General features: G+C 47.5%; 1 protein-coding gene across 3 annotated transcripts in view; it reads right to left on the bottom strand.

The window, feature by feature from the left end:
- TEX10 (testis expressed 10) overlaps positions 1-18,985 on the bottom strand; it is a 236,419-nt gene that overhangs the window by 162,021 nt on the left and 55,413 nt on the right. For all 3 annotated transcript variants that reach the window (XM_030205096.1, XM_030205101.1, XM_030205108.1), the window contains exon 7: positions 11,688-11,863. In XM_030205096.1, the coding sequence (XP_030060956.1) occupies positions 11,688-11,863 (176 nt within the window). The remainder of the gene's footprint in view (positions 1-11,687; positions 11,864-18,985) is intronic.

Here is an 18,985-nt window from a genome sequence, read left to right as displayed (position 1 = left end):
TTTGGTCTGTCCCAGTGTGGCAATACTTATGTACTTATCACAGAGTACTGAAAAATGAACTTGCAGAACTACTGTTAGTCGTATATAATTTATCTTTAAAAGCAAGCATAGTACCGGAAGATTGAACGGTGTTCAATGTAACGCCAATTTTTTTAAAAGGCTCCAGAGGTCATCCAGGAAATTATAGACTGGTGAGCCTGACGTCAGCGCCGGACAAAATGGTAGAGACTATTATAAAGAATAAAATTACGGAGCATACTCAAAAGCATGGATTAATGAGACAAAGCCAACATGGATTTAGTGAAGGGAAATCTTGCCTCACCAATCTACTACATTTCTTTGAAGAGGTGATAAAGGTGAGCCGGTTGATATTGTGTATCTGGATTTTCGAAATGCATTTGACAAAGTACCTCATGAAAGACTCCAGAGGAAATTGGAAAGTCATGGGATAGGAGGCAGTGTTCTATTGTGGATTAAAAACTAGTTAAAAGATAGAAAAAAGAGAGAGTAGGGTTAAATGGTCAGTATTCTCAATGGAGAAGGGTAGATAGTGAGATTCCCCAGGGGTCTATGCTGGGACCGCTGCTTTATTAATGATATAGAGATGGGAGTAACTAGTGTAATTAAATTTGCTGACGACACAAAGTTATTCAAGCTTGTTAAATCACAAGAGGACTGTGAAAAATTATAAGAGGACCTTACGAGACTGGCATCTAAATGGCAGATGACGTTTAATGTGAGCAAGTGCAAAGTGATGCATGTGGGAAAAAAGGAACCCGAACTATACTTACATGACGCAAGGTTCCACATTAGGAGTCACCGACCAGGAAAGGTATCTAAGTGTCATCATTGATGATATGTTGCAACCCTCTACTCAGTGTGTGGTGACAGCTAAGAAAACAAATAGAATGTTAGGCATTATTAGGAAAGAATGGAAAACAGAAATGAGGACGATACAATGCCTTCGAATTGCTCCACGGTGCGACCACACTTCGAATACTGTGTGCAATTCTGGTCACATCTCAAAAAAGATATAGTGGAATTAGAAAAGGTACAGAGAAGGGCGACAAAAATGATAAAGGGAATGGGACAAGTTCCCTATGAGGAAAGGCTAAAGCGGCTAGGGCTCCTCATATTGGAGAAAAGACAGTTGAGAGGAGATACGATAGAGGTCTATAAAATAATGAGTGGATTGGAACGGGTAGACTTGAATCGCTTGTTTACTCTTTCCAAAAATACTAGGACTAGGGGGCACGAAATGAAGCTACGAAGTACTAAATTTAAACAAATTGGAGAAAATCTCTTCACTCAATGTGTAATTAAACTCTGGAATTTGTTGCCAGAGAATGTAGTACCTTGTGAAAAGGAGCCATCACTGCCTACTTAGGAGGGGAAGTATAGTCCAGGACCTTGAGCATCTTGGCCCTGAGCTCATCCTCCACTTCTACAGGGAATGGAATAGCCTCAGCCATTTCCCCCACAAAAGATGGAAAAGAGAGACTCTCGGGTGGAGACTTTTCTCCTCTCAGGTGGTGTGGGGAGAGCTCAGAAGGGATCCCATAAGACTCAAAAGTATCTGGAATCCTCCTCTCATGCCCATGAGCGCTCCTCCTTGGTGTCGGAAAAAATATCTCTTTGCGAGATGATCGAGACCGAGCCTGCCTCAATGCTGAGGAACCTTGTCTTCAAGAACGGTGTCGAGAGATCGGCTCCCGTCTAGACTCCAGCAAAGCTTCCTCCACTGACACTGAGGGGGTACTGGCCTGGGTGGCAGTTGACACCGGGGCCGCACTGCAGGCTGAGGACCAGGTGGGGCCACAGCAGGAGGAATGACAGGCGCAAGCACCCCCGATACCAACGTACATTGCTGCATAAGGCCATTCTGCAGCTCAGGGAGCAAGGCTTGGATGCGCTCTTCGAGGGCCGACATTGGGAAAAGCTGAGGCACTGGTTGGAGGGGCTGCACAACCGCTGGGGTCGATATGGGAGCAGGATCTTGGCTGCTTGGAGATGAGCGCATTGGCACCTCTTGAATGGAGGGAGAGCAGTCCTCCCAGTGCCGACGCTTCTCGGGTGCCGTATCCTTCAACGCCCCAGAGCTCCCGGCACCATGTATCTAGGGAGATCGATGATGGTGCTTCTTGGCCTTCGCCCGAAGTACATCACCCATGCTCCTTGGTGCCAATGAGGACTACATTGAATCCTCACGTCGTCTCAGGGTTGGGTCTACACAGCAGACCTCAAGACAGGTGGCCCACTCAATGCCTCACTGCTCCCAGTGTCCTGAGGTCTCGAAGTAGCCAAGCTTACCGATACTCCCGGTGCAACACTCAATGTCGATGCCAACGCCTCCTCAATGCTGATGCCAAGGAACCGGACCTGGCTCCAAAAATCTCACATTGAGCCTCCCAAGAAACGTGGGTCCTCTTCTTCATACGAAGACAGAGAAAACAGTTAGCAAGGCTATGGTTGGGCCCAAGACACTGCAGACACCAAAAGTGGATGTCTTTTCCCGAGATGGTACAGTTGTACCGGGTACAACGCTTGAAGCCACTGGGAGTCTTCGTGGACATGGACAGGAAGACCTCGCGTCCAAATCAAACGGTTCGATGGTGCCTGAAAAAGGGGCAAAGGCACGAAAAAAGGAATTCCGACCAGAGTCAGGGTCTAAAGGCAGCCTACATTGAAAAATAAAGGAAACTTAGATGTGGGGAAAAAGAAACTAAGAAAAAAAAAGGAACTTTTTTTTTTTAACAATACGAAAAAAAAAAAAGAGAAAACAAGTCGAAGGCACTCAAAAGCTCAAAAAAACCCAAACAAACGTGTGTAGAACACTGGTAAAATGCAGTCTTTCTTCACGCGAAGAAGACGAAACTGAGTACCGCACTCTCGCGGCGGGTGAGAAGGCATGCGCACATACGCAGTGGAGTGCCGCTTGCGCCTCACTAAAGCTTTTTTTTTTTTTTTTTAACACTTTGGCAAAAAATGCCGGACCAGTCGGCACGGTTTGCGTCTACCCATGTGTGAGAATATGTAAGCCTGCTTGTCCTTGGAGAAACCACCTTTCTGTGGTTACAATCAAAGCGGTTTACATATTATATACAGATAATTATTTTGTACCTGGGGCAGTGGAGGGTTAAAGTGACTTGCCTAGAGTCACAAGGAGCTGCAGTGGGAATTCTCAGACCACTGCACTATTAGGCTATTCCTCCACTCGCTATAGGCGCTTTGGCCTGGGCCAGGGTTGTACCAGTATATTTACTGCTTTTGACCACAATTTTTCCTGCAGCTGAAGAAGTACTACTACTAAGTATCATTTCTATAGCACTACTAGACATACACAGCACTGTACACTGGACATGAAGAGACAGTATATTGAGCTCCTACTCACGTCAGTGTTTATGGTACTGGATTTCCCTAAGTAGGGCCTTGTTTGTCTCACTCCTGGAAGTTAGTGCTATTATGGTATGGTAAAACTGTGCTATACATTCTGCGTCTCTGGATGGTGGAGAGTGGGAATTAAACCACTCAGCCTTTTCAGCTACTAGTGGACTGTTGGGGGTCCCCATGCTTTTGACCTGATGGCAACATGGTGGAATGTATAGTGTCTCTTCTTCTTCAGCCAGAACCAAAAAAAAACACAGAGAAGACAAGAAAATCTTGGTACAAAGGGTTTAGTAAAATACGAACAACTGACTCGACATGGCACCATGTTTTGGCGAGTAAGTGCCTGTCTCAGGAGCGGTGGTATATGGGTGAAAAAACTCTGTACATTAAACATCCACGAGTGTCCAAGCAGTCTGACGTCGGTGCCAGGCAAGATGGTGGAGGCTATTATTAAGAATAAAATTGCAGAGCATATACAAAAACATGGACTGATGAGACAAAGTCAGCACGGATTTAGTGAAGGGAAGTCTTGCCTCACCAATCTAATGCATTTTTTTGAGGGGGTAAGCAAACATGTGGACAATGGGGAGCCGGTTGATATTGTATATCTGGATTTTCAGAAGGCGTTTGACAAAGTGCCGCACGAAAGACTCCTGAAGAAATTGCAGAGTCATGGAATCGGAGGTAGGGTATTATTATGGATTAAGAACTGGTTGAAAGATAGGAAGCAGAGAGTAGGATTGCGTGGCCAGTATTCTCAGTGGAGGAGGGTAGTTAGTGGGGTCCCGCAGGGGTCTGTGCTGGGTCCGTTGCTTTTTAATGTATTTATAAATGACCTAGAGATGGGAATAACTAGTGAGGTAATTAAATTCGCCGATGACACAAAATTATTCAGGGTCGTCAAGTCGCAGGAGGAATGTGAACGATTACAGGAGGACCTTGCGAGACTGGGAGAATGGGCGTGCAAGTGGCAGATGAAGTTCAATGTTGACAAGTGCAAAGTGATGCATGTGGGTAAGAGGAACCCGAATTATAGCTACGTCTTGCAAGGTTCCGCGTTAGGAGTTACGGATCAAGAAAGGGATCTGGGTGTCGTCGTCGATGATACGCTGAAACCTTCTGCTCAGTGTGCTGCTGCGGCTAGGAAAGCGAATAGAATGTTGGGTGTTATTAGGAAGGGTATGGAGTCCAGGTGTGCGGATGTTATAATGCCGTTGTATCGCTCCATGGTGCGACCGCACCTGGAGTATTGTGTTCAGTACTGGTCTCCATATCTCAAAAAAGATATAGTAGAATTGGAAAAGGTACAGCGAAGGGCGACGAAAATGATAGTGGGGATGGGACGACTTTCCTATGAAGAGAGGCTGAGAAGGCTAGGGCTTTTCAGCTTGGAGAAGAGACGGCTGAGGGGAGATATGATAGAAGTGTATAAAATAATGAGTGGAATGGATCGGGTGGATGTGAAGCGACTGTTCACGCTATCCAAAAATACTAGGACTAGAGGGCATGAGTTGAAGCTACAGTGTGGTAAATTTAAAACAAATCGGAGAAAATTTTTCTTCACCCAACGTGTAATTAGACTCTGGAATTCGTTGCCAGAGAACGTGGTACGGGCGGTTAGCTTGACGGAGTTTAAAAAGGGGTTAGATAGATTCCTAAAGGACAAGTCCATAGACCGCTATTAAATGAACTTGTAAAAATTCCGCATTTTTAGGTATAACTTGTCTGGAATGTTTTTACGTTTGGGGAGCGTGCCAGGTGCCCTTGACCTGGATTGGCCACTGTCGGTGACAGGATGCTGGGCTAGATGGACCTTTGGTCTTTCCCAGTATGGCACTACTTATGTACTTATGTACTTAAGACTGATACAATTTAGAAGCAGTCAGCTCCCTGGAGAACAGACACAGGAGGAGGATTAGGATAATCTACTAACCTTGGTTCACCTCACTGTTTGCTTCAATAGCTGCGTTTAACCTATGACCCAGTCTTCCAGGTCCAATACAGATATATGTGGTTTTATATCATTTCTCTATTTGCTTTGCACAGCTGTGGAATATGCTCTTTCACTTTTTTTTTTTTTTAAGTAAGGTATACTGTCTTTTCTAGCTTAATGTGAAAAAATTACAATATTTGACAATAAGAAAAATCATCTTCAAGAGGAAGTTAGTACAGTCAAATAAAAGATAGTAAGAAGCCATTCAATAAAGTGAATGATACATACCTGTAGCAGGTGTTCTCCGAGGACAGCAGGCTGATTGTTCGCACGACTGGGTGACGTCCGCGGCAGCCCCCACCAACCGGAAAAAAGCTTCGCGGGACGGTCGGCACGCAGGGCACGCCCACCGCGCATGCGCGGCCGTCTTCCCGCCCGTGCGCGACCGCTCCCGCCAGTTGAATGACCAGCAAAAGATGAAACACACAACTCCAAAGGGGAGGAGGGAGGGTAGGTGAGAACAATCAGCCTGCTGTCCTCGGAGAACACCTGCTACAGGTATGTATCATTCACTTTCTCTGAGGACAAGCAGGCTGCTTGTTCTCACGACTGGGGTATCCCTAGCTCTCAGGCTCACTCAAAACAAGAACCCAGGTCAATTGAACCTCGCAACGGCGAGGGTAGAACAGAAATGGACCTACGAAGAACAACTAACTGAGAGTGCAGCCTGACCAGAATAAATTCGGGTCCTGGAGGGTGGAGTTGGATTTACACCCCAAACAGATTCTGCAGCACCGACTGCCCGAACCGACTGTCGCGTCGGGTATCCTGCTGGAGGCAGTAATGAGATGTGAATGTGTGGACAGATGACCACGTCGCAGCTTTGCAAATTTCTTCAATAGTGGCTGACTTCAGGTGGGCCACTGACGCTGCCATGGCTCTAACACTATGAGCCGTGACATGACCCTCAAGAGCCAGCCCAGCCTGGGCGTAAGTGAAGGAAATGCAATCTGCTAGCCAATTGGAAATGGTGCGTTTCCCGACAGCGACCCCTAGCCTGTTAGGGTCGAAAGAAACAAACAATTGGGCGGACTGTCTGTGGGGCTGTGTCCGCTCCAAGTAGAAGGCCAATGCTCTCTTGCAGTCCAATGTGTGCAACTGACGTTCAGCAGGACGAGTATGCGGCCTGGGAAAGAATGTTGGCAAGACAATTGACTGGTTAAGATGGAACTCCGACACCACCTTCGGCAGGAACTTTGGGTGGGTACGGAGCACTACTCTGTTGTGATGAAATTTGGTATATGGAGCATGAGCTACTAGGGCTTGAAGCTCACTGACCCTACGAGCGGAAGTAACTGCCACCAAGAAAATGACCTTCCAGGTCAAGTACTTCAGATGTCAGGTATTCAGTGGCTCAAAAGGAGGTTTCATCAGCTGGGTGAGGACGACGTTGAGATCCCATGACACAGTAGGAGGCTTGATAGGGGGCTTTGACAAAAGCAAGCCTCTCATGAATCGAACGACTAAAGGCTCTCCAGAGATGGCTTTACCTTCCACACGATAATGGTAAGCACTAATCGCACTAAGGTGATTCCTTACTGAGTTGGTCTTGAGGCCAGACTCTGATAAGTGCAGAAGGTATTCAAGCAGGTTCTGTGCAGGGCAAGAACGAGGTTCTAGGGCCTTGCTCTCACACCACACGACAAACCTCCTCCACTTGAAAAAGTAACTCTTTTTAGTGGAATCCTTCCTAGAGGCAAGCAAGACCCGGGAGACACCCTCAGACAGACCCAACGCAGTGAAGTCTACGCCCTCAACATCCAGGCCGTGAGAGCCAGGGACTGAAGGTTGGGGTGCAGCAACGCTCCCGTCGTTCTGCGAGATGAGAGTCGGAAAACACTCCAATCTCCACGGTTCCCCGGAGGACAACTCAGAAGAAGAGGGAAACCAGATCTAGCGGGGCCAAAAGGGGCGCTATCAGAATCATGGTGCCGCGGTCTTGCTTGAGCTTCAGTAAAGTCTTCCCCACCAAAGGTATGGGAGGATAAGCATACAGGAGGCCGGTCCCCCAATGGAGGAGAAAAGCGTCCGACGCTAGCCTGCCGTGTGCCTGACGTCTGGAACAGAACAGAGGCAGCTTGTGGTTGGTCTGAGAGGCGAAAGGTCCACCGAGGGGTTCCCCACTCTCGGAAAGATCTGCGTACCACTCTGGAATGGAGCGACCACAAGCGGTGCGGTTGCATGACTCTGCTCAGCTGTCGGCCAGACTGTTGTTTACGCCTGCCAGGTCCGTGTCTTGGAGGAGCATGCCGAACCGACACGCCCAACGCCACATCCGACGGCCTCCTGACACAGGGGGCGAGATCCGGTGCCCCCCTGCTTGTTGACGTAATACATTGCAACCTGATTGTCTGTCCGATTTGGATAATTTGGCAGGACAGCGATCTCTGAAAGCCTTCAGTGCGTTCCAGATCGCTCGGAGCTCCAGGAGGTTGATCTGCAGATCCTTTTCCTGGAGGGACCACAGACCCTGGGTGTGAAGCCCATCGACATGAGCTCCCCACCCCAGGCGAGATGCATCCGTCGTCAACACTTTCGTGGGCTGTGGAATTTGAAATGGACGTCCCAGTGTCAAATTGGTCCGGATGGTCCACCACAGCAGTGAAGTGCGGCAACTGGTGGAGAGGCGGATGACATCTTCTAGATTCCCGGTGGCTTGGAACCACTGGGAAGCTAGGGTCCATTGAGCAGATCTCATGTGAAGACGAGCCATGGGAGTCACATGAACTGTGGAGGCCATATGACCCAGAAGTCTCAACATCTGCCGAGCTGTGATCTGCTGAGACGCTCTGGTCTGCGAAGCCAGGGCCAGGAGATTGGTGGCCCTCGCTTCGGGAAGGTAGGCCTGAGCCGTCTGGGTATTCAGCAGAGCTCCTATGAATTCCAGAGACTGGGTTGGCTGGAGATGGGACTTTGGGTAATTTATCACAAACCCAAGCAGCTCCAGAAGCTGAATAGTGCACTGCATGGACCGGAGGGCTCCTGCCTCCGAGGTGTTCTTGACCAGCCAATCGTCGAGATATGGGAACACGTGCACTCCCAGCTTGCGTAGGTAGGCCGCTACCACCACGAGGCACTTGGTAAACACTCGTGGGGCAGAGGCGAGCCCAAAGGGCAGCACACAATACTGAAAGTGCCGTGCGCCCAGGCGGAATCTGAGATACTGTCTGTGAGCTGGCAGTATCGGTATGTGAGTATATGCGTCCTTTAAATCCAGGGAACATAGCCAATCGTTTTTCTGAATCATTGGCAGAAGGGTGCCCAAGGAAGCATCCTGAACTTTTCTTTGACCAGGAATTGGTTCAGGGCCGCTCAGGTCTAGGATGGGACGCATCCCCCCTGTTTTCTTTTCCACAAGGAAGTACATGGAATAGAATCCCTGCCCTTCCTGCCCGGGTGGTACGGGCTCGACCGCATTGCGCTGAGAAGGGCGGAGAGTTCCTCTGCAAGTACCTGCTTGTGATGGGAGCTGAAAGACTGAGCTCCCAGAGGACAATTTGGAGGCAGGGAGGCCAAATTCAGGGCGTATCCGCACCGCACTATTTGGAGAACCCACTGGTCGGAGGTTATGAGAGGCCACCTTTGGTGAAAAAAATTTTAACCTCCCTCCGACCGGCAGATCGTCCGGTACGGACACTTGTAGGGCGGCTATGTTCCCGTGGATCCAGTCAAAAGGCCCGTCCCCCCCCGGCTTTGCTGTGGAGGCGCAGGGGGCTGCTAGGCGCACGCTGTTGACGAGAACGAGTGCGCTGGGGCTGTCCCTGTGCCTGACGAGGCCTTCGGGCCGGCTGGTTGTACCTACGCTTCGCAAAAGAATAGGGTGCAGCCTGCGGCCCGGGAAAAACGTCCACCTGTGGAGGTGATGCTGAAGGCGCCCGGTGGGAGAGCTTTCGAGAGCGGTTTCCCGCTGATGCAGTTGGTCCACCCATCTGCTCGACCTTCTCACCAAAAATGTTATCCCCCCGGCAAGGGACGTCGGCCAGTCTCTGCTGGGTGCGGTTGTCCAGGTCAGAGGCACGCAGCCATGAGAGCCTGCGCATCACTATACCTTGGGCCGCAGCAAGAGATGCCACGTCACAGGTGTCATAGATACCCCTGGACAGGACTTTCTGCACGCCTTCAGCTGCCTGACCACCTCCTGATAAGGCCTGGACTGCTCCGGCGGGAGCTTCTCGACCAGGTCCGCCAGTTGCTGCACATAGGTCCGCATGTGAATGCTCATATAGAGCAGGTATGATTGGATGCGGGTCACGAGCATGGAGGATTGGTATGGCCTTCCTCCCAAACGAGTCCAGAGTGCGAGACTCCCGCCCCGGGGGCGCCGAGGCGGTATCCCTCGACTCCGTGCCCTCTTGAGAGCAGAATCCACGACCGCTGAGTCATGGGGCAATTGTGGCCAGCATTAGCTCTGGGTCGGAGTGGATCCTGTACTGGGACTCTGCTTTCTTGGGAATGGTGGGGTTAGTTAATGGTCGCACCCAGTTCCGAAGCAGCGTCTCCTTAAGGACATTGTGCAGCGGCACCGTGGAGGACTCTCTAGGTGGTGATGGATAGTCGAGGACCTCGAGCATCTCGGCCCTCGGGCTCTTCCACAGAGACCACGGGAAGGGAATGCTAATAGACATATCCCGCACAAAGGAGAGACTCTCGGGAGGTGAGAGTTTCCTCTCCGGTGAAGGCGTGGGGTCCGAGGGAAGGCCCGTAGACTCCTCTGAGGAGAAATATCTAGGGTCCTCCTCTTCCCCCCACGAGTCCTCATCCTCGGTGTCGGACATAAGCTCATGTAGCTGAGTCCTGAACCGGGCCCGGCTCGACGTCGAGGCACCAAGGTCTCGGTGTCGTCGAGCGGTGGACTCCCGCGCCGGCGGGGACAGAGCTCCCTCCATCGACGTCGACGGGGACTCCACCTGCGTGGCGGTCGAGACCGGCACCGCAAGCGGCGGCGGTGTCGACGGCCCCGGCGCCGGGCTAGAGCTCGCCGGCACCACAGTCATCGGCGCCGAGCACAGCCTGGCGCATCAGCCCTTCCAGGATCCCCGGAAGGATGGCTCTGAGGCACTCGTCCAGGCCCGCTGCCGGGAAAGGCGGTGGGGCCGGTAGGGGTGTCGGCGCCAGAAGCTGCTGGGGGCCAGGAGACGCACCGAGGTGCCGGAACCCCGACGCGTCGGTACCTCCACACCGACGGAGACCTCTCCTCTCGACGATGACGCTTCGGCGTCGCCTCCTCTCCGATATCCGGATGCACCGAGGGCGACCGGTGACGACGCTTCTTATCTTTCTTACGATGCCCGTCACCGGCGCCGGAGGCATGGAGGAGGAGGAGGTCGATCCCCCTCGGTCTCGAGGTACCGGGTCAGACAGGGTTCGGTCCCGTGGCCCACGAGCTGAGGGAGTGACCCGGGGCCGACTGCCCACGTGGCCTCTCACCCCCACTCTCACCGGAGGACCGGCGGGCGACGGGACCTGTTCTCCTGGGGTCGCTGCCATCGGTTGCCGATGTCTCGGGCATCGATACCGGTACCGAAGGGCCGGACGTCGATACGATGCCTTCGAGGTCGACGTCGAGGGGCCGGCGCAAGTTCCAAAAAGACGGTCCCGCAGAACTTGCCTCGCAACATGAGTCCGTTTCCGGAGACCGAGACACAGAGAACACGACTTGATATTGTGCTCCGTCCCGAGGCACTGGAGGCACCAAGCGTGGGGTGCGTCTGCGAGATCGGCCGGCCGCAGCGACCACACTTTTTAAATCCACTCGGGACCTTCGAGGACATCGACGGAAAAAATCGCGTCGGCGAAGTCAAATCGTCAATGGTGGCTGAAATCACACCACGAAAAGGAAAACGACCGTGCGGGCCACTAGGCTGCAACGCAGCTCCCCGCTGGAAGCGAGGTAAAAAGGGAGCGCTGTGCTCCACACGCGCAGGGTTTCTTTTTTTTTTTTTTCAAAAAGAAACCGGGCGGTAAATAAACCTAAATAAACAAAGAAAAAGCACGATCGGCGTAAACGCGATCGAAAATCCGGCGGCGAATCAGAGAGAGCGGCGGGGCACGACTCTCTCCAGACGCGGAAAAAAAGGAACTGGCGGGAGCGGTCGCGCACGGGCGGGAAGACGGCCGCGCATGCGCGGTGGGTGTGCCCTGCGTGCCGACCGTCCCGCGAAGCTTTTTTCCGGTTGGTGGGGGCTGCCGCGGACGTCACCCAGTCGTGAGAACAAGCAGCCTGCTTGTCCTCGGAGAATTATGTTTTCAGTGTAATAATAAATGGCAGATATCAGCTAATATAACCGAAAAAGAAAACTTTGCTTACCATAGATTTCACAAGCAGTGGCCTGCAAACTTTGTAGCAATTTCTTGTTTGATCGAGCAGCAGCTGCATGAATCATATCAATTAACTGGGCAGATAGCTCAGTGTTCCTGCAACGTAACTGAACAAGCTGCAAAGGTAAGCCAGCAAGCCACCGAGATAACACTTTACTTCTGCTCCTGAAAGAAAAAGAAAATAAACTATTTAAGTAAAAGTTTATTTTTGAAAATTAATTCAAAAGGTGGTCTCATGAACAGAATAGTATAATAAATATTCTTATTCTCCATTTCAGATGTCTCAAATGTTTTGACAATTTTTGAGAATCAGTGGGATACTTTGACCTGAATAACTTTTGTTTTCTGACTTGAAGCAATCAAAATACCTAAAGAACATTCTAAGACATAGCAACCTTAATTTCTACATATTCATTCACAGTGAAATCAGACATTTATGGAGTAATTTTAAAAGCTGCTTACACACATAAATCATGGAAGTAACTGGTTATTAAGCTGTCTAAAGCGCATACATGAAAACTATGCACATAATACCATTTCATGCAGAGACAGGTGATCCTTGAGCAGAGTTGGAAAAGGGATTGGATTTACACTCAAATGATTTTATTTTCAAAGGTATATGCAAAAGCTTGACATTTTGAGCATACTAAATAAGATATAAATCTGTGCATGCAGCTTCACACTCTGCCCAGATTAGACTTCTCCACCAGGATTTCCTTTTCTCCCCCATTTCATTCTTCCTCCCATTAACCCTTGCAACCGTTTCCTCTTTTTTTCTGAAGTCATAGAGTAAGAAACTGACCATCTTCTTCCCTCCTCCAAACTCATTTACTGATCTCATTCTTACTTGACTCCCCTGCCATCATACCCTGTCCAATCCTGTTTATCACTCTCCGCTGTAATTGTTCCTACTGACTTCAAAATATATCATACCAAAAGTACCTGCCCTGACAACTACTGTTCCATTTTAATTTTACTCATCTCATTGACATCCAAGCTATATGAACTTGCTGTTCACCTCTACTGCCTTGACTTTCACGATCCACTTCAATCTAGTTTTCACACTAAAGACTGAAGAGACTGCTCATGCTAAAATTCCCAGTAACAACTTTAAGGCAAAGCTGAGCCTTTTACTCAACCACATCCTATGTAATAATTCTCACCTCCAACGTTCTATTGGTCTTGCTGCCTGTGTTCATGACTTCTTCAGAGTTGGCCTGCTAGGCTCCGTAGCACAGGCTGACGTCAGCAAACGCATTGTGACGTCAACATCAGAACCCGGGGTAAAAAAAAAAACCATGCCTCACAGCTGATCCAACCTCCCCCTCCCAAACTGCCATTCAGCTTGACAGCAACACAAACAAAAAAAAAAGGATCGAGCCTGCCTGACGTCAACAGCTCAACAGCCGCCCTCCCGAAACACCTGGGGGGAGGGGTGCAGCATGACACCACCCCTCGGCGCATCACCCAAGCCCCCCCCCTTGGCACATCAACCCTCCCCCCTCGGCGCATCACCCAAGCCCCCCCCCCCCCAAGTGCATTCTTGCCTGCCGTGTGCACACCGCTGTGGGAGGGGGGGGGTGTTGGTTCCGCTGGTTCCCTGCTCCCTCTGCCCCAGAACAGGAAGTAACCTGTCCGGGTCAGAGGAGGGAGCAGGGAATCAGCGGAACGACACACACACACCCCCAACGGCATGCACCCGGGCGGACCGCCCTTGCTATGCACTGGTCAAGGGGAAGATGCTGGATAGCGGAATAGAGAGGATAGGGAAGACAGGAGATACGGATCAAGGAAGGATGGAAAGAAAGGAAAATAGCTTGCTCAGGGAGAGAAGGGTAGATAGTAGACATGGTGGGAGTAGGGTGACAGAAGGGAGATGCTGAATATGATGGGGAAGAGACGAGGGAGGGACCCTGAAACTCGGATGGGAGGGAGGAGACGACCCTGAAACACGGAGGGAGGGAGGGGATGACCCTGGAACACACTCTCATTCTCACACACACACACTCTCTCTCTCACAGACACACTCGCACCCAGTCTCTCTCACTCTGTGGAGGAGTGGCCTAGTGGTTAGGGTGGTGGACTTTGGTCCTGGGGAACTGAGTTCGATTCCCGGCACAGGCAGCTCCTTGTGACTCTGGGCAAATCACTTAACCCTCCATTGCCCGCCGCATTGAGCCTGCCATGAGTGGGAAAGCGCGGGGTACAAATGTAACAAAAATTAAAAAAAATAAACACTCGCACATTCATTTACTCTCTCTCTCTCTCTCTCTGAGTCTCTCTCTCAAACATACACACTCCGAGGAAAACCTTGCTAGCGCCCGTTTCATTTGTGTCAGAAACGGGTCTTTTTTACTAGTCATCTATAATCAACATGCTGCAGAACACCAGCTACTCCTTAAAATGCTTGTCCTCACTTGATTTCAGTAGTATTTCAATCTAACTGGTGTATTTTTATTGACTAATGCTATTTTGTACTTTTTTTGTTATTGTAAATTACCTGTAAACTGCATCAAATAAATTATCAGGAATTGTAGTATACGAGTACTCAAACAAATATTTTTATGTGGTGGATCTCCCCTCACTATTATCATTTGGTATACTCTCAGGACTGTGTCCTGGTGCCTCTCCTTCCTTTACTCTTATTCACTTGGTGCTCAGACCTCTTCACATAGGTTTCAATGCCATCTTTATACTTTTGAGTCCCAAATGCCTTGGAGAATAAGTAAGATAGTAGTTCTCACAGATGGGCAAAGTCACTGGACACAGTCCAGGTCAGAGCACTGGCTTTGAAGCAGTGTTTCTCAACTTCTTCAAGCCCCAAGTATTCCCTAAATCAGGGGTTCTCAAGCCAGTCCTCAGGCACACCCAGCCAATCAGGTTTTCAAGATATCCACAATGAATATGCATGAATGAAATCTGCATGCACTGCCTCCACTGCATGCAAATCTTGTGGGTACCCTGAAAACCTGACTGGCTGGGTGTGTCCTAAGGACTGGGTTGAGAATCCTAAACACTAGACATTCAGACTATACATGGACTGAACAAATCTGAACGCCCACACCAAACTGATAGCTTTGCTACAAGCGAAAGCATGCAATCCATGCGCTACTATTCTATTTTTCATACCGGATATGAACTCGCTTTAGTTAATTAATTCACTGCTATCACCCACTCTATCACTCATGTACTTCAATGTAACACCTCTATGTATGTTACCTTCCTTACTGCTATAAAAATTGTAATTTCTACCCAGAAATGGCAATCGCCAGTACGGTATAATGTAAGCCACATTGAGCCTGCAAATTGGTGGGAAAATGTGGGATACAAATGCAATAAATAAATAAATAACTAAAACGAATTTCAACCAAGAACCCCTGAGCTCTATTAGCAGAGCTTCTGAAATGGACATTTTAAAGACAGAAATATAGAGATAAAAAGAAGGCAGGTAAAGACCATATGGCTGTTTACAGTTTTTCTATACTGCCGATACTGACATGCAGAACTGGGCGGTGTACAATCCAATGTCAGGAAAACAGAAAGGAGCTACAATTTCATAAAAGGACAGGATACATCCATGCCATCTACTATACTTTCCTCTCCTAGGTAAAATAGTAGAAACTATTATAAAGAATAAAATTACGGAATACATAAATAAACATGGTTTAAATGGGACAGAGTCAGCACGGGTTAGCCAAAGTAAGTCTTGCCTCACCAATTTGCTTCATTTCTTTGAGGCATGAATAAACATGTTGATAAAGGTGAGCCGGTTGATGTAGTATATCTAGATTTTCAGAAAGTTTTGACAAAGTTCCTCATGAGAGACTCCTGAGAAAATTGATGAATCATGGGATACAAGGCAAGGTACTGGTGTGGATTAGGAATTGGTTATTGGACAGAAACAGATAGTAGGGTTAAATGGTCATTTCTCTCAATAGAGGAAGGTAAGCAGTGGAGTGCCGCAGGGATCTGTACTAGGACCGGTACTATTTAACATATTTATAAATGATATGGAAATCAGAATGATGAGTGAGGTGATCAAATCTGCAGATGATACAAAACTATTCAAGGCTGTTAAAGCATGTGCAGACTGTGAAATATTGAAGGAAAACCTTAGGAAATTGGAAGACTGGGCAACCAAATGGCAGATGAAATTTAATATGGACAAATGCAAGGTGATGCACATTGGAAAGAATAATCAGAATCACAGTTACCTGATGCTAGGGTCCACCTTGGGGGTCAGCACCGAAGAAAAAGATCTAGGTGTCATTGCAGATAATATGCTGAAATTCTTTGCTCAGTGTGTGGCGGCCGCCACCAAAAAAACAAACAGGATGCTAGGAATTATTAGGAAAGGGATGGTAAATAAGACCGAGATTACTATAATACCTCTGTATTGCTCTATGGTGCAACCACACCTTGAGTATTGCGCTCAGTTCTGGTCGCCCTATCTTAAAAAAAGATATAGCGGAATTAGAAAAGATTCAAAGAAGAGCGAGAAAAATGATAAAGGGGATGGAACTTATTTCATATGAGGAAAGGCTAAAGAGGTTAGGGCTGTTCAGCTTGGAAAAGAGATGGCTGAGGGGCGATATGATTGAGGTCTACAAAATACTGAGTGGTGTAGAATGAGTAGAAGTGAATCGATTTTTTTTTTTACTCGTTCCAAAAATTCAAAGACTAGGGGACACTTAAGGAAGTTCCATAGAAATACTTTTAAAACAAAAGGGAGGAAATATTTTTTCACTCAATGAATAGTGAAGCTCTGGAACTCTTTGCTGCAGGATGTAATAATAGTGGTTAGCATATCTGGGTTTAAAAAAAAGGTTCGGACAAGTTCCTGGAGGAAAAGTCCACCGTCTGCTATTACGCCAAGCATGAGGAAGCTACTGCTTGCACTGGGATTGGAAGCATGGAATGTTCTCACTATTTGGATTTCTGCCAGGTACTTGTGACCCGGCTTGGCCGCTGTTAGAAACAGGATACTTGGCTAGATGGACCACTGGTCTGACCCAGTATGTTCTTATGGCAGGGCTGTACTACCGTCCGCCAGGACTGAACAAACAGGTGAAGAAATGTTTACAGAAATTAGGAAAGCTGGCAAATTGGGCAATATTATACTTATGGGTGATTTCAATTACCAAAATACTCTATACTCCACTTTCTTCCAATGTGACACTAGGATAGCTAAACCTTCAAAAAATGAACAGGGAGACATACCACAGCAACATATAATTTTCCAAACAGGTACGCTCTCAAATAATCATAGGTCAGAAAAAAAACTCCATTAAAAAAAAAAAAAAGCAATCCAGAAAAAAGCAATCCAATGTCACATTGGGCCATGCCCTATCAACCATTGCAGCTGCAATGATAAACAAGCAAACCTAACACCACATAATGGCACTCACTACCCTGCACACTCCAGGATATAGAAATATTATGGAAGTTCATATTGCTGTAACTTGTCATTATTTTAAATCAAATATATATTGGTTTAGTGTGTATTTGCTATGCTGGTATTTGAGAGAAGAATGGAGGTGGGAACAGACAAGAGGAAATATGGTTGTGTAATTAACTTCAGCATATAAACATTTCCATATCCTAATTCATTTAAATCCAGGTATGTTGGTTTAGCCCAGTGGTTCCATAACCTGGTCCGGTTCCATAACCTGGTCCTGGAGGCACCCCAGCCAGTCAGGTTTTCAGGATACCCACAATGAATATTCATATGAGAGATCTGCACGCACTGCCTTCACTGAATGCAAGTCTCTCTCATGAATATTCATTGTGGATATCCTGAAAACCTGACTGGCTGGGATACCTCTAGCACCAGGTTAGGGAACCACTGGTTTAGCCCAAAGAGAAGAAACAATATTGCAAGCTATATCAGTTGTGAATACTGATTGTAAATATAGAAACTCCAAGTTCAAACGTAAAAGGTTAAAGAAAATTTGAAGAACACTAGTGCCAGGTAAGATTAGCTGATATAAACTGCTCTTATATTCCCATCCCTTGTGCCTATCTAAATGCAAGATCAGTTGGCAATAAGACTGAAGTCATTAGAGATTAGACAAAATTAGAAAGTTTTGTTTGGTATTTTTAACTGATACTTGGATTTTCTCTTAGATAATCCAATTTTGAAAGTTTTATGTCCTGCAGCATATAAGATTTTACATTTACCAGGTTAGGAAAACAAGGGGGAGGTATTGCTATTATCTATAAAACTTTTTTTGTTGTGTTTTTTTTTCAAATAAGACTAAATAGCTCACGGTCTAATCAAGCAATAGAAATGTTTTCATGTGAAGTCACAGTTCGCTATCAAGTTCTTTGACATATTTTATTGCCCGCCTGTTAAATGGCTGGAAGTTATAGATTTTTTTAAATGATTTTTTTCTCAATATCTGCTTTGGAAGCTACAAATTTTTTTATTGGTTGGGGTTGTTAACCTTCACTCGGAAGACAGATTATTTATTTGTTACATTTGTATCCCAGATTTTCCCACCTATTTGCAGGCTCAATATGGCTTATGTAATACCATAAAGGCGATATGGAAACAATACAATTTGATATTAGGGTCGGGTAAAGTTAGTATATTCAGGTACATAGGGATTGAAGATAGGAGAACTATATAGTGTCCAATACAATCGATGGTTTTACTGTGTTGCAGTGTTGAGGCATCTAAGTTATGTCGGTGGGGAATGCTTTCCTGAATAAGTAGGTCTTTAATGATCTCCTAAAGTTTAGATGGTCGTAGATTGTTTTCACAGTCTTTGGCAGTGCATTCCACAATTGTGTACCTATGTAGGAGAAGTTGGATGCATAGGTTAATTTGTATTCGAGTCCTTTGCAGCTTGGGTAGTGGAGATTCAGGTAGGTACGTGATGTTCTGGTTCTGTTTCTGGTTGGGAGATCGATCAGGTCGACCATATATCCTGGGACTTCACCATAGATAATCTTGTGAACCAAGGTGCAGATTAGATTCTAAAGTGAGAGATTGGTTTGATTTTCTTGACTCCCTGAATCTGTATTACCCAGTCTGAGATATCACATAAGAAAAGACATCATCTAGACCTAGTAGCCTATTGAAATATGGAGACAGATATAGTCAAGGATCTTAAATGGTCTCAAATAATCTGAACAGATCACTATATGCTACATTTAGTCATTCAGTGGAAGCAAAGGCTCCTGTTCACCCTCTGGCAGAGGGTACAGACGAGTCATGGCCCTGGCTACCTTGAGGCTCGCCTCTGGAGAATCCCATTGAGCCGAAATTAGAGTTTTCATGGC

The sequence above is a fragment of the Microcaecilia unicolor genome, chromosome 1, assembly GCF_901765095.1.
Source record: "Microcaecilia unicolor chromosome 1, aMicUni1.1, whole genome shotgun sequence".
NCBI classification, from domain to species: domain Eukaryota; kingdom Metazoa; phylum Chordata; class Amphibia; order Gymnophiona; family Siphonopidae; genus Microcaecilia; species Microcaecilia unicolor.
The sequence above is the reverse complement of the archived record's forward strand: the minus strand, read 5'-3'. Positions and strand labels throughout refer to the sequence as shown.